This window comes from Notamacropus eugenii, chromosome 7 (genome assembly GCF_028372415.1).
Source record: "Notamacropus eugenii isolate mMacEug1 chromosome 7, mMacEug1.pri_v2, whole genome shotgun sequence".
Taxonomy (NCBI): Eukaryota; Metazoa; Chordata; class Mammalia; order Diprotodontia; family Macropodidae; genus Notamacropus; species Notamacropus eugenii.
The window spans coordinates 37892980-37907056 of NC_092878.1; the positions used below are offsets into that span (position 1 = coordinate 37892980).

A 14077-nucleotide genomic window follows, 5' to 3' on the forward strand; every position below is an offset into this window, starting at 1 on the left:
GGGAATGTCTGAAGAGATGATTTCATAGCAACCTCCCCCCTCCCTCCGACCCTATGATGTTTTTGGTGGTGGGGATTCTAGATGGTATTGAATACTGAGTTGCATTAGAAAAGGAATGTTAAATTACAGTCATCTTCCAAGTTAAAGCCAAGAGAAGGTACACCTCAAACTCTAAAGTTACATTTTGGTTCAAAAAGAAGAGGGAAGAGTATTGACCAGGACATTAAGATGAAGAGGGATGAATGAAAGGGTGACAACTTTTGGAGGTGGTGGCGGTGGGGCTGCTGAGAACAAACTATAAACATTGGGTCAGGATGGGCTTGGTGAATATTTGGTTGGAAGACATATGGTGGTCACAGTGGACTTAGCAAAGTTAAATTTCAGTCCACAAAGTAGTGATACTGCTTAAAAAGGCAAGCACTTTTCTGGGATCCATAAGTAAGCAGGAACAAGAATGAACCTTCAAGCTTCAGCACTCGGAGACTATTTGTGAGAGAACGAGCCCCGGTTCTGAGTGTTAATAGGAGCTTGAGACAAATCACAGGATGCCTAGTTAGTCCTCAAACCCCCTATTAGATAAGAGGCACAGTGGAAATTGATAGAGAAAATTTGTAAAAGAAACAACAGGGAACAACCAAAATGATCAAAGTTTTGGAAAACAAAAGAGCAAAAGGGAAAGGAAATTAGTTTATTTGGTTTTGGCAAACAGAATTCTAATCAACATTCTGTAACAATATTTAAATAAATAGAGGGATCTTGGATCAATAGAGCAAAATGGTTTTCCTGTTTCTAGTGAAGACAGATCTACACTTGAAAAGAGGAATTTTGATTATCTACCCGGGACACCATCTTATTAGAACTGAAAGATATGGTGTAATCTCCTCTATATAGTTTTAAGAAAAGGAAAGTTGAGACCAGCTAATGACAAGAAATGCATTTCAGAGGTACCTTCCTATCTAAAGTCTTCATAGCAATAACGGAGGTGGGAACGGGGTGGAGTAGAGTGGAATCCTGTTTCTTGCTCAATCAAAAATACAGAGACTAACAGACACCTTTGAAATCATTTCTGCTATGTAAGCTACTTGAAGACAGGGTCAACTTAATTTTTGTCTTTATATTACCAGCACTAACATATTGTTCAGTTGTTTCAGTCATGCCTGACTCTTTGTGACCCCATTTGAGGTTTTCCCTTGGCAAAGATACAGAAGTAGTTTGCCATTTCTTTTTCTAGCTCATTTTACAGATGAGGAAACTGAGGCAAACAGAATTAAGTGACTTGCCCAGGATCACACAGCTAGCAAGTGTCTGAGGCCAGAACCGAACTCAAGTCTTCCTGACTTCTGGTCTGGCACTCTATCCACTATGCCACTTAGCTGACTTTTGTAGATTCTAAGGAGCATGAAAAGAATGTGAGCTATGATAATCATTGTTCTGAGGGAACATTTACACAAACAACTCACTGGAAGGCATCTGTGCTTGCTTACCAGTAAGCTACTCCTAGGAATCTGGGAACACAGGGCATCTTCTCACCAGACTTTGCCTTAGGAGAGTAATAAAACTTAGGTCTTTGGAGAGAGTCCTAGAGGGTCAATGTGGTCAATAGTTCTAGAGGGTCAATCAAAACAAGGGCACCAAAGCATTATACTTGACCTGCTAGAATATCAAACAGCATTACCCAGGGGACAAATCATTTTCCTTCCCTTATGAAGATGTGGTCTTGGAAACAGAATTTCTCCTAGGATGGAAAGCTTTATATTTTATGAAAAATCTCATAATGGGAGCTTTTATGGTTTGGCAGTGGGTGCCCATGAAAATGATAAACACACGCCCACACCAAAGCTTTATTGCACGTGAGCTTCCTTCCCTCCGGACCTGGCCAATTGTTATTTTTCAGTTGTGTCCTTGCCTATAACCTTGTCACATAGCCCCAGGCACCCTGAATGTAATTTTCCTATTTGAAAGAGTTCCTTTAATAAATGACAACAGTATGAGATATTTCTTAAATTACTTCCCCAAGGTTAAATAACTAATTAATGGTATAGCCAAGACTCAAATGGTGGTAGCTCAGTGGTGTCATTACACCATAGATAGAGTGCAGGGCCTGGAGTCAGTAAGACTTGAGTTCAAATATGGCCTCAGACACTTACTAGCTGTGTGACCCTGGGCAAGTCGCTTTACCCTGTTTGCCTCAGTTTCCTCACCTATAAAATGAGCTGGAGAAGGAAATGGCAACCACTCCATTATCTTTGCCAAGAAAACTTCAAATGGAGTCATAAAGAGTCAGATATGACTGAAAAAAAGACTGAACAATGAAAATGGGATAGTAATAGCACCTACCTTCCAGTGCTGTTATGTCAATCAGATTTTGTAAGGAGCTTGGCATAGTAACTGGCACATCCTTAGAGCTGAACATGTGCTAACTGGGTTGTTGTTATTATTATTATATTAATTACTTATCTAAGCAGACTATGGTAATCAGACAAAAAATAAAGCTCCAGTATCTTTGCCATGAAGTCCCCAAATAGGATCACAAGGAGTCAGACGTGACTGACCAACATCTACAAGTGGTACGGCTAAGACTCAGACTGAGGTCTTTTCAGTCCAGCTCCAGAATGGGAATAAAACTCAACTGTTTAAAATAAAAGGCCAGGGGTTGGGGTAGGGGAGGAATTTTCTACCCTCTTGAATAGTAACTCACAGATATATAATACCTTAAGGTCTTAAAAGCCCTTTTCTCACAATCACCCCATAGGGTAATCTGCACATTTACATAGCGCTTCAAGGTTTGATGGCCCCTCATGCCAAGGTCTGTGAGATAGACACAGTAAGTTATGATTCTCATTTTATAAATGAGAAAACTGAGGCCCACAGAGGAAATGTACGTGGCAAGGTAACACAGAGATTAAGTGTAAAATCCAAACCTAGGTCTTTCCAAACCTAGTGCTACTTCTACTACACCAGGTTGCCCCACACTACCAGGAGTGCATTTAGGGTTACAGTATCCCTAGAGCTCAAAGAAGGCACTTTATACATACTTCTGGACTTGAACTCAAAGGTGAATTTGAAACTTTTAAAAAATTCCATGTCAAATCATTCTGTCCTAAAAGTTTCCCTCTGGTGTCTTTTCACAGAAGTGGCGCTAGTTTCTCAAAGGGAAGCTTGTTGTGGCATTTCCTGGCATGCTGCAAAGGTTTCCTGTTTGGGACCATTCGTGATGGATTCTGTTGTCTGCTATCTGAGGACCAGCCCAGCCAAGGGTAGAGACAGGTTCAGGAGCACAAGGCTGGCTGCCAGGGGATGAACTGCTTTTGGGTTTCCATCACCCATGAAATACCTTTATTGAGATAGGTAGATAGGCTGTGATCTGTGTGGGCATAGTGACTTTTCACACAGACAAAGATCAGTGCCTAGTACACAGTAGGTGCTTAATAAATGATTGACTGAAAGCAGGAAGACCTTGGAGTGTTGAGACAGGTATTCACTAACCTTTAGTGAGCCTGTCCTAGAGTAGAAGCTGCTTGGCAAATTGCATGGATTGCTAGAAAGGATGCTGAAGTGGCTCTAAATGACACCCAATGATGCAGAAGCCTCTGGAGACACAGACAGATGAGGGGCCCAAAAGGCAATGACTCTCCCTCGTTCTCTAGACAAGAAGACCAAGACTGAAGAAAGAGATATAGTATCCAAGGGCTCCAATCGAACAGGTCAGTGGCTGCCCAAAGGGTAAGAGAGGCACTGTTCTTCAAACTAAGATTCCTTTCTCTGATCCCTGGTCTCTCCCTCACCTTAATGCTTATACCCATTCCCAGACCTAAAAGCCCATAGGGCAAACTTTTGCATATCATTCCTTGCCTAACAATTCTACCTCAAATTCTAAGTCAGATATTCCTTTTTAAGTTCTCTGCATCCAAATGTCTCTTTACAGGGCCACAGGATTTAGAATTGCAAGAGACTATGGAGATAATTTAGTCCAGTCATTCCCCTCATCTTAAAGAGGAGCAAATAGAGGTCCACAGAGTGTGCCTGAAGTGACTTACCCAAGGTCACACAATGGTAAGGCTAGGATTTAAACCTAGGTCCTCTAATTCCAAATCCAATATTCTTTGCACTGTACCAAGATGCTTTTTCTTTCGAAGGTCTCCTAATTTATTTTGTCATCACTGAGTGAGATGTAGTCATAAAATGAGTCAAATGCTAAGTAGGCTCTTAGATCTTTCTGGAGAAGCTTGGAAAGATTTCCAAAGACTGGATTGCAAGTCTCCTTTCCTAAACCCCAATCCCTAGTTGTCCCTCTACTTCCCTCCTCGTTAAAAAAAAAAAAAAAGCTCCAAAGCTTAGGTAACAACATGACAAACATCCCAGTCTTTCTCATTTATTTTGACTGTTAACAGGCTAAGGGTCATCCTGATACAATGACAATTTAGGGGGATTTGTGTGTGAGCTGTTGTATTTAAGGACTTCCTCCAACTCCTGTCTGCTCAGCCTTACCTTCCCATAGCAATGGCACGGAAGGATCATCATAGCTAATGTCATAGTAATCATTACCATCCTCCAGCTCACTGTTCACCGTGTTTCCGTTAGCAATATTTTTTTGTCTGATTGTGAAAAAGGCTTGTATCTTCACATTGTACCTAAACAAGGCAAAGAGAGGTGTAAGTACTGTACGAATGACAGCAAGAAATAATCTTCTACCCTCTAGTCTCCAGTTCCATACATTAGGCTTAATGTCATCCACGATGACCAGGTGACATGGGAGACACACAGAATGTGTTCGCAGCAAGGACAAGTTGAGGATAGAAGGTTCAGCAGAGGTTTTCAAAAAACTGAAGACTTAATGTTAGCGCCAGAAGGGTCCTTAGATGATATCTGGTTCAAATCCCTTACTTTATAGACTAAGGGAGGTGATTTGCCTTAGGTCACACAGGTAATAAGTAGCAAGATTTGTGATTAGAACTCAGGCCCTCTGACTCCATATTCAGTTCTTTTCCCCCCATACCATAAGAGCATTTCTCATACCTGCATCAGCCATGAGCTACTTTCTCTTTTCTTTTTTGCAAGGTAAGCCCCTAAGACTGGCTTCCCAGTTTAAATGTCCTATGTGGGGAGATCATTGGGGACTGTTTACTTCATAATGTCCACATTTATCTATTACCTTTTTTCATAAACTAGTGTGGGAGTGATTTATGCCTTCATAAAAGCCATCAGAGAGGATTTTACTTCCAGGGGCAGCACAAGTGGGCCAGATAAAACAATAACATGCCTCTGCATCTCTGATGAGCTGGCATTCCAGGAGTTCTACTTGGGGATGGTGGGAAGGGAGCTCAATTCTGCTTTAGACAAGAAAGTTTAGGGCTGGTTAGGGCCTTCTTTGTCCTTGAGATGTAAGATCTTCAGGCTGCAGCTGCCTTTCAAAGTATCTTTTCCCCCTCAGGGTCAGCCCATCTTGGAGAATAGGGTAGAAAAAAATGGAAATCACAATTTGGGGAATAAAAACTTTTTGAATCAATTTATGACTGAGGCAAGAACGAGGAAAAGGAGTAGAGAATTATTTTGGCTAGTAATCCTCATTCAGTCCCATTTCCCAACTTCCCAATCACTTTCCATTCAACAGTATTTCTTTTGGACCATTTGGAAATATTGTTCCCTTCCTCTCCCAATAACCTCTTTCCATCCCATCAATTTCTCTGTGTTTTGCCTCTGTCCCTAGAACGTTTGACAAGACTGATTTTGAGCCACCTGGAAGGCTACAGAACTAGATGAACTCACAAAACGAGTAGCACAGAACAGAAAAAGATACAGAACTTACTTCATGATAAGTATATAAAATGCATACATAATGATGAGCACCAGACCTTCCCACCTCAAAGAAAGAAACAGGAAAGTAATTAATTATGTTGTCCAAGGGTTCTTAAATCGTAAAGTTAAAGCCAGACATGAATAAATTTGACTGCTACAATTCATCAACAAGCATTTATTAAGCACCTACTGTGTGTCAGACACTAGGCTAATCTCTGGGTATACAATGACAAAAGGGAAAAGGTCCCTGCCTTCATAGATCTTACATACTATCAAGTGAGACAACATATGCCTATATATATATATGTATATACCAAAGAGATACAAGGTATTTTTGGGTGAGAGGGCACTAGAAGGTTGGGAATCTTGAAAGTCCTCATATAAAATGCAGTGCTTGAGCCTATGGTAGGTATCTGGTGGCTATTATACTTCAATTAAATGGATAGTTGTTGTTCAGTTGCGTCTGACTCTTTGTGACCCTATGGACCTCTGTCCATGAGGTTTTCTTAGCAAAAATACTGGAGTGGTTTGCCATTACCTTCTCCAGTGGCAAACAGAGATTAAGTGACTTACCCAAGATCACACAGGTAGGACATTTCTGAGGCTGAATGTGAACTCGGTTCTTCCTGACTCCAAGCCCATCAGTCTATCCATTGTGCCAGCCAATTAATTATTATTCCATGTAGAAAGCTAGAGGCAACATGGTGTCATAGTGGATGGAGAGCTGACCTCAGAGCCAAAAAGACCTGGGTTCAAGGCCTGCCTCAGATCCCATACTAAACAATCATTACATGCTGTGCTAAACTTGGTGACAAGCATCTCTGAACTTTGCCTATCTAGTCCTTTGAGGACAGACATATAGGGTCATATTTGTATGACCCTGGGCAAGTCATTAATCTCTCAGTGCTCTATACACCACTCTAAGACCCTAAGTTTCAAAAAAGACGCAGATCTGTGTTGACAGGAATAGTTAGCTCATGTGAAAATTCCTTGTATGAATGAAATCACAAGCCAAGTCCCTGTCCCTACTGTGTATCAGGGACCATGCCAGGTTCACATGCCTCCCCATGGCATGGAGGTGATGTTGGAGTCCTGAGGGCTATCACAGAGAGGTGCAAATTTTGGTCAGTCCTAGCAAGCTAGAAATACTATCAAGAATGGGCCCGGATAATGGGCTATATATCCATCCTCAAAGGACCAGACATACAATGATCAGAGATGCTTATCACCAAGCTAACCTTAGCATATAATGCTTTAGGCACAGTAATTCCCTAAGTCTGTCTATGGTGAGAGTGGAGGAAGGCATGACCCTTCAGACAAAATCAATCATGTATCCTTGAAATATTCAAATAATATTTAAAATTCATAAAGTTTACAAGGCATTTCCTTCCTACTAATTGTGAGGAAAATAGCAACCTTATTTTGAAGAGTAGGAAACTGAGGCCTAGAAGAATGTTTTACCCACAAGTCAAAATATGGAACTGGGGCTTAAGCCCATATCTTCTGACTTTTAAGTCCTATACTTTTCCTATTATGCTACCCTGCTACTCAATAAGGAATCTGGGTTAGTTCATTTTTGAGGATGGTAGTATTACTTCCTGGCTTTTAGCCCATCAGCCACAGAATCTGTTGCTAATCCCTCAGAAACCCAAGAGTGTTTCTGGGATGTGAGCCCAGACTGTTTGCACTGTGGTACTTACTCAAGAATCTAGTCTTCCAAAGAGGGTTAATCATCCTTATCTTGGAGACAACACCCCCTGGGAGAAGGCAAAAGAATACTTGAGGTTTTTTCTCTCTTCTCACCTTTAGCAAAGATATTGGCTTTAGGGTTTCTTTAAATTCCAGGCTATAAGAAACACCACAAAGCTCTCTAAATTGGCTGGAATTAGGGTGCTGTGTGAAGGAAAAGAGGACCTAGAATTGTCTTCTATCTAAGGTAGATCTAAGAGTTGGTTCAAGAGTCAGGTTAGATTCTCTATTCTCTCTTTTCCTAATCCAACCCTGAAAAGGGACATCTTAAGCTTCTGGACTGTAGATCAGATCTACCAATAGTCCTGTTATAGGGATTCATGTTAAATGATCAGTTGGGGCCCAAATTTCCAGAAATGGTCATGATGATTGGTTGATATAAAATGGAAATGTACTAGTTTTCACAGGGGGAGACATGGATGATGTGGGTTCCAAGACATACCCTTTCTTGGACAGGTCAGACTGATGATTATGTTCTCTTATAGCAGACCACTGAAAAAAGCCAAAATTCTTCCTTTGCTAACATAGAATATAGGAGCTGGAAGGGACATAGGGGTCATTTACCAATAATATCAAAGGTTTGAAACTGAGGTTCAGTAAGAAGTAGCTTTCTCATGGTCATACTGTTGAATAGTGATAGACCAGCAACTCAAACTGTGATGTACCAGAATTTGTGTCTCTCTCTTATAGCCCTCAAGAACCCAGGGTCACCACCATCATGTGGTGAGGCCTGGCAGATGGTAGGGATAGGTATTGGGACTATGATTTCACTGGTACAGGGAACGGTTAGGTGAATGAACTCCTTCTGCCAACACAGGTCTACACACTTTTTCTTTGACTTACTGTCTTAGAGGACAAATGGTATAAGGGAAAGGGCACTGGATTTAGAGTCAGAAGACCTGGTTTCAATGTCCAGCTCTATTATCTACTTCCTTTGTGATCTTGGGAAGTTAATTTAATATCCCTGGGCTTAAGTTATCCCATCCACAAAACATAAATAATAAAATCTGCCCTACTTATCTCATAGAGTTGGGAGGAAAATGCTTTGCAAACCTTCCAATGTTAACATAGGGCAGGTGGGTGGCACGGTGGACAGAGTACTAGAATCAGGATGGTCTGAGATCAAATCTAGCCTCAGATACTTCCTGGCTGTGTGACCCTAGGCAAGTCACTTAACCTTTTGATTGCCTGAGATTCCTCATCTGTAAAATGGGGATGATAATCGCACTTGCTTCCCAGAGCAATCATTCAGATAAAATGAGATAATATTTGTGAAGTGCTACATAAATGTTAGCTGTTATTGACTGCCTAGTCAATGACCTTTCCATTGTACCACATTGCTCTTGATGATGGGGAGCTGGGTCTTCTTAGTCAATTAGTCTAATTACTATTCTTCCTCAAATTTTATCATGTAGATTGTGCAGATTCTGAATTGTCTTCTAAGACAATTCCTGAAGAGTATCAGGCCCTATTAAAAAAAGGAGTCAATGTTAAAGAATAGGTTTTCTATTTGGAAAACAAGAACAAAGTCATGCTTGTTTAACATAGTACAACTTTTATTTTCAGAAAGGACTTTGCTAAGTTTATATTGTTTATCAAAGAGCGAGATATATTGAGCTAACAAGGGATCCTAGACACTTACAAAGGTGGAACGTAGAAACAAACTAAAAACTTACCACACAATTTCCTCATCATAGATGAACTGGAAGGCAAAGAAACAGATGAAAAGAAACCCACTCATTACTCACCACAAAGCAAAAGATGACTTAGATTATACAGGTATGGGGGAATCATAGACTTGTAGGATGTTGGATTTGGAAAGGAGCTTAGAGCATAGAATGTAAGAACAGAGGATGTTGGCTCTGGAAGGAAACCTGGTGATAATTTGCTTCCATCTTCTTATCTGAGAGGTAGCACTCATGCTGCACTCAGAGACCATCTCATCCAATTCCTTCCATTTTCCAGAAATGAGGCTCAGGAAGGAGCAGGTTCAAAGTCACATAGTAAGTGATGGACTATAGAGTGGAGATCACACAACCCCCTTCTCCCTCATCTGACTGGTACTGTTCACATTTGGTCATTTTGTGCATTTCCCAGATTGTCATCTGGCTATCCCCACTCAGCCCCTAGAATTCAAACCTTCATTGTCTCTATCAATGATTGTCAAACTTTCTGGGCTCAAGGCATCTTTAAAATTTACTCCCAGATATGAGCTTTTGTTCTTGTTTATGTGGGTTATATGTATTGACATTTACCTTAGTAGAAATTAAAACATCTTGGTATTATCTTGAAAATAGTTATGACCTCACAGACCCCTTGATAGGGTCTCAGGGACACCCTAGGGTCCCCAGACTACACTTTGAGAACTGCTCTCTCTAAATGTTAACTATTATTATTAGCTATTATCATTTCCCAACTCTGCAGCTATAGTAAATGGCCCTACAAGAAACTTGGGACAGCAATAAGACTTGAAGAATGAAGCCCAATTATATTATTTTACATGCAAAATAAATGATTAGGACATCATTGTATCTCACAAATCTGCTGCCGTAGGCAAGAAAGCCATTGTCCTTGTTTGAGCTTAAATGGAGACTACAAAAAAACCCAAACCATGAAGTTACCAAAAAAAAAAAAAAAAAAAAAGAGAGAGAGAGAGAGAAAAAGAAAAAAAAAAGAAAATCGACAATGATAAATAGTCATTAAGCACCTACTATGTGCAAGGCACTGAGGATACAAAGAAAAATATTAAAAACCACAAAAAAAGAAAAGCTAGTTGAGTTTGTTTTAAGACTCATTGAATGTTAACCCTAGAAAGGACCTTTGTGATCATCTAATCCAACTCTCTCATTCTCCAGATAAGCAAACTGAGGCACTAGAAATCTAAAGATTTGCCCACATAATCACAGTCAGAACTAGAACCTTAATCTTTTGACTACAAGTCCAAGGCTCCTTCCACTATGTCATGCTAATTACAAAAACTCAGCACAATAAATAACACTCAGAAAACATGAAGAGAAAAATGTACCATCCCTTCCCTTGAAGTTGGCTGGTATAGTTCAAACTATTAGGAGGTCTGAGGTACACATGCAATCTTCCTGGCAGCAACTCCCAGCAGACAGAGCCTCATCTCTTTTTCCCAGGCCACAAATACCTAGAAGCACTTCTTTTTCTCTTTAGTAAAGGCCTAACAGCCTATGATTTTAGGGGCATAATTTCTAAGCGAGTACAAGCTAGAGGTAGCAGCTCTCTATCGATGTATCCAAGAAGACTCTACAGCAATGGACTACTGGGATTATGGTTTATAATCTGGTTTATTGGGCTTTATTACAAAGGACCATCTGACTTAGAGCTAAAGGCATCTTAACCATTACAGGCCCTAATGACACTTCCCCATTGGTTCTGGGTTCTCAAGGATGATGAATATAAGCCCAGACAGTTCTTACTAACTTGAAAAGATCCAAGAATAGAGTTCTTCATTCTACAGATTATATTATACAGAGAATAAACAGCAAAGTCAGTTTTCAAATCCAGGGCTTCTGACTCACTTAGGTGACTCTTTCCGTTGCACCACACTGTGCCCAGCCTCTTTAGGTTTCTTATTCTTTATTCCCCCCCACAAACTCTGTGACCCAGATATACAATGGATTACATGCTACTCCTTGAATGTAACTTTATCTCCCTAACTCTGTGTCTTTGCAGTGGCTTTTTCTCATTTCTGGAATGCTCATCCCACACTTTTTAGTTTCCTTGGCTTCTTTCAAATATTAGCTCAAATGTCATTTTCCCCAGGAGGTTGTTCTCAGTCACTTCAGTACTAGTATATTCTCTTCTGAGATCACCTTGCATCTACTCTCTCTCTCTCTCTCCATATATATATATATATATACAAAATCTTTTATGTCTATAATTGTTTATGTGCTTTCTCCCCCATTAGAATGCCAGCTCTTTGAGAACAGGATATGTTTTTGCCTTTCTTTGTATCCCCAAAGCTTAGCAAATGCCCGGTACATAGGAAACAGCTATCAAATGCTTGTGAACTGACTTCCAGAACTAGTTTCTTATAGATGAGATTATCTTACTTTCTGTGCCCATTTTGTTTCATAGGTGTCAATACTGGGCATACAACTAACTTTAAGGGACTCCTGGTCTTTCATGATCTCAAAATCATGATTTATCTAGCATTTTCAGGAATGAGGTAACAAAACTTACATTTCCAGATAATTGAAATTTATCCTTTAATTGTCAAAATTTTATTTTAACCATTTGAGATGGAAACCTTTCTAAAATATATATCATGTGCCAGGTATACTCCTATAATTCTTACTACGCACGAGGCTGAGACTGGTGGATCCCTTGAGTTGGGTAGTTCCATGCTGCAATGGGCTAAATTTATTGGATATCCACTCTAAGTCCAGCATCAGTATGGTGAGCCCCTGGCAATGGGACACTGGGTTGTCTAAAGAGGGATGATATGGTTCAGGTTGGAAATGGGGCAGGTCAAAGCTCCCATCCCATTAATAGTGGGACGGGGCCTGTGAGTGGCCCTTGAACTTCCAGTCTGGGTGAGATAAAGAGACCCAGTTTCAAAAACAAACAAACAAACAAGTAAATAAATACATTATTTATTTCCTTTCCTGCTTAAACAGAAGATGATATGCATATTCAATCATTTTTGATGATTAGCACTCAGGACTACCATTATGACATCAATTATACTGTGCTGTAATCTAGTGATGCTCTGAGAGGCTACTGAAGCTTTGGGCTATATGCTCTTCTAATAAATGGCTCCAAGATTCTGGGCTTTTTGAGTTATACCTGCTTTTTATAATTTTTCAACCTCCTCTGTTACTTTTTCCTGTCTCTTACAGCCCTTACAGTCTCTTAAAGTTTTTCTAATCTGCTTGTGGAAGTGGAATAGCATTCTGATAGAATCATAAGTAAAGTAAGAGTCAATAAACTCTGGGTGAGGGGTAATCTTGAGAAAAATGTGTGAACTTTGGGACATGAACTTTTTATTGCGTGGAAGATGACTTTTTTGTTGTATGCTTTCTTCTAGGTTTTCCATTGTGTGATATGACTGATGTGGCTGGACCATGACCCCTGAATATGGGAAATGTTATTTCTCCTAATGGAGAACATTGTCAGTGGTCATTAATGAATATAAAATATGTGTGACTGGTGGATTGTTCAATTTTTCTTTCTTAATTCAGATCCCTATGTTCTGCTGAAGTCCTCCTGCAATGTCTCATCATGATAGGGATGGAGGAGATCTTGGATTCTTAATGGCTATGCCAAAGGCACACAAGTTCTGGAAGGTCTCACAGTCATCTGAGATATATCATTGACAAGTTTGTAGAGTACAGATATAGGATAATAGATTTTTGGATCATAGTCAATCTCAAAAACCATCTACTAAGCAAGAACTGTTGTCCTCATTAGTGAAGGGAGAACTCACAACAATGAAACCTCATACCCTTCCAATACTAAAGTAAATAAATCCCGTCAAGCAACAAAACCTGTTAACTTAGACCACTGGTGAAATTGAAGCTTTGAAACTAAGGTGGTGAAACTCACCGCAATGAGAAAGATGACAGACAGGGTGTAGTATACAGAATCCCTGAACACTGCCCACCAGGTCAGATGGACCACCTGGAAAACAAGCAGACGTTAGCTATTCCACAGTCCCTTATTTAGGAGGAGAGATGGAGAGGATGCGCTAAAAGGTTCCTATTTGCATAATTAGAACTGGTCCACTATTCAGGGGAAAACCCATGTCTCCCAGATATCCTCTTAATCCCGCCTCTCACAAGAGCAAAATGAGCTTAGCCGCTAGTCTTCAAAGCGTGCCTTTTCCCTTTTTTTATTTGTGGAATGAAGTGAAACCGAGTAATGTTCATAAGTGCTTTACACAAAAGCTATCTATTTCTTTAAGTATTCAAATCCCAAGCTCTGGAGAGCAAGCAGATTGCTCCAGGGGTGAGCATGTTCTCAGCCCCAAGTGTTTGCCATCTCAACCATCTGTCATGTGTAGCACCTGTGTGCTACTCTGGTCTCATCTCCTCTCATGGATTCATTGAATAGAATGTCCCAGAATAACAATTATGATACCTTGCATTTCTATATTGTTCTACAGTTACAAATCTCTTCAGGTACATCATTTCATTGCCCAGCAACTCTATGAGGTTAGTAATAAAAATGTCATTATCTTCATTTTGGAATGGAGGGAAATTGGTACTGAGGGAGGGTAAATGACTTGTCCAAGGGTTACATAGCTGGTAAGTGGCAGAGACAGGACATGTCTCCAGATCACCTCAATCCATTTAAATTTAGAGTAGAAAGGACCCTATTTTATAAGGCATAGATTCTTGCTCACGGTAAGCATTTAGCAAACGCTTGTTGAATTTAACTGAATTGGGATAGGATAGTAGACACTCAAATGTTTGTTGAATGAATGAATGAGGACAACACTGTTTTGTAAGTCTATTTTTCTGTATCCTTCTCTGAGGTGCTACAAAGAAATGGGTAATTAAGA

At 40.1% G+C, this 14077-nt stretch overlaps 1 protein-coding gene across 1 annotated transcript in view; it reads right to left on the bottom strand.

Annotated features, from left to right (window-relative positions):
* SLC24A4 (solute carrier family 24 member 4) overlaps positions 1 to 14077 on the bottom strand; it is a 297207-nt gene that overhangs the window by 83733 nt on the left and 199397 nt on the right. The window contains exons 7-10 of the mRNA XM_072624485.1: positions 13120 to 13194; positions 9222 to 9247; positions 5807 to 5860; positions 4489 to 4631 (exon numbers count right to left, since the gene is read on the bottom strand). Coding sequence (XP_072480586.1) covers positions 4489 to 4631; positions 5807 to 5860; positions 9222 to 9247; positions 13120 to 13194 — 298 coding nt within the window. The remainder of the gene's footprint in view (positions 1 to 4488; positions 4632 to 5806; positions 5861 to 9221; positions 9248 to 13119; positions 13195 to 14077) is intronic.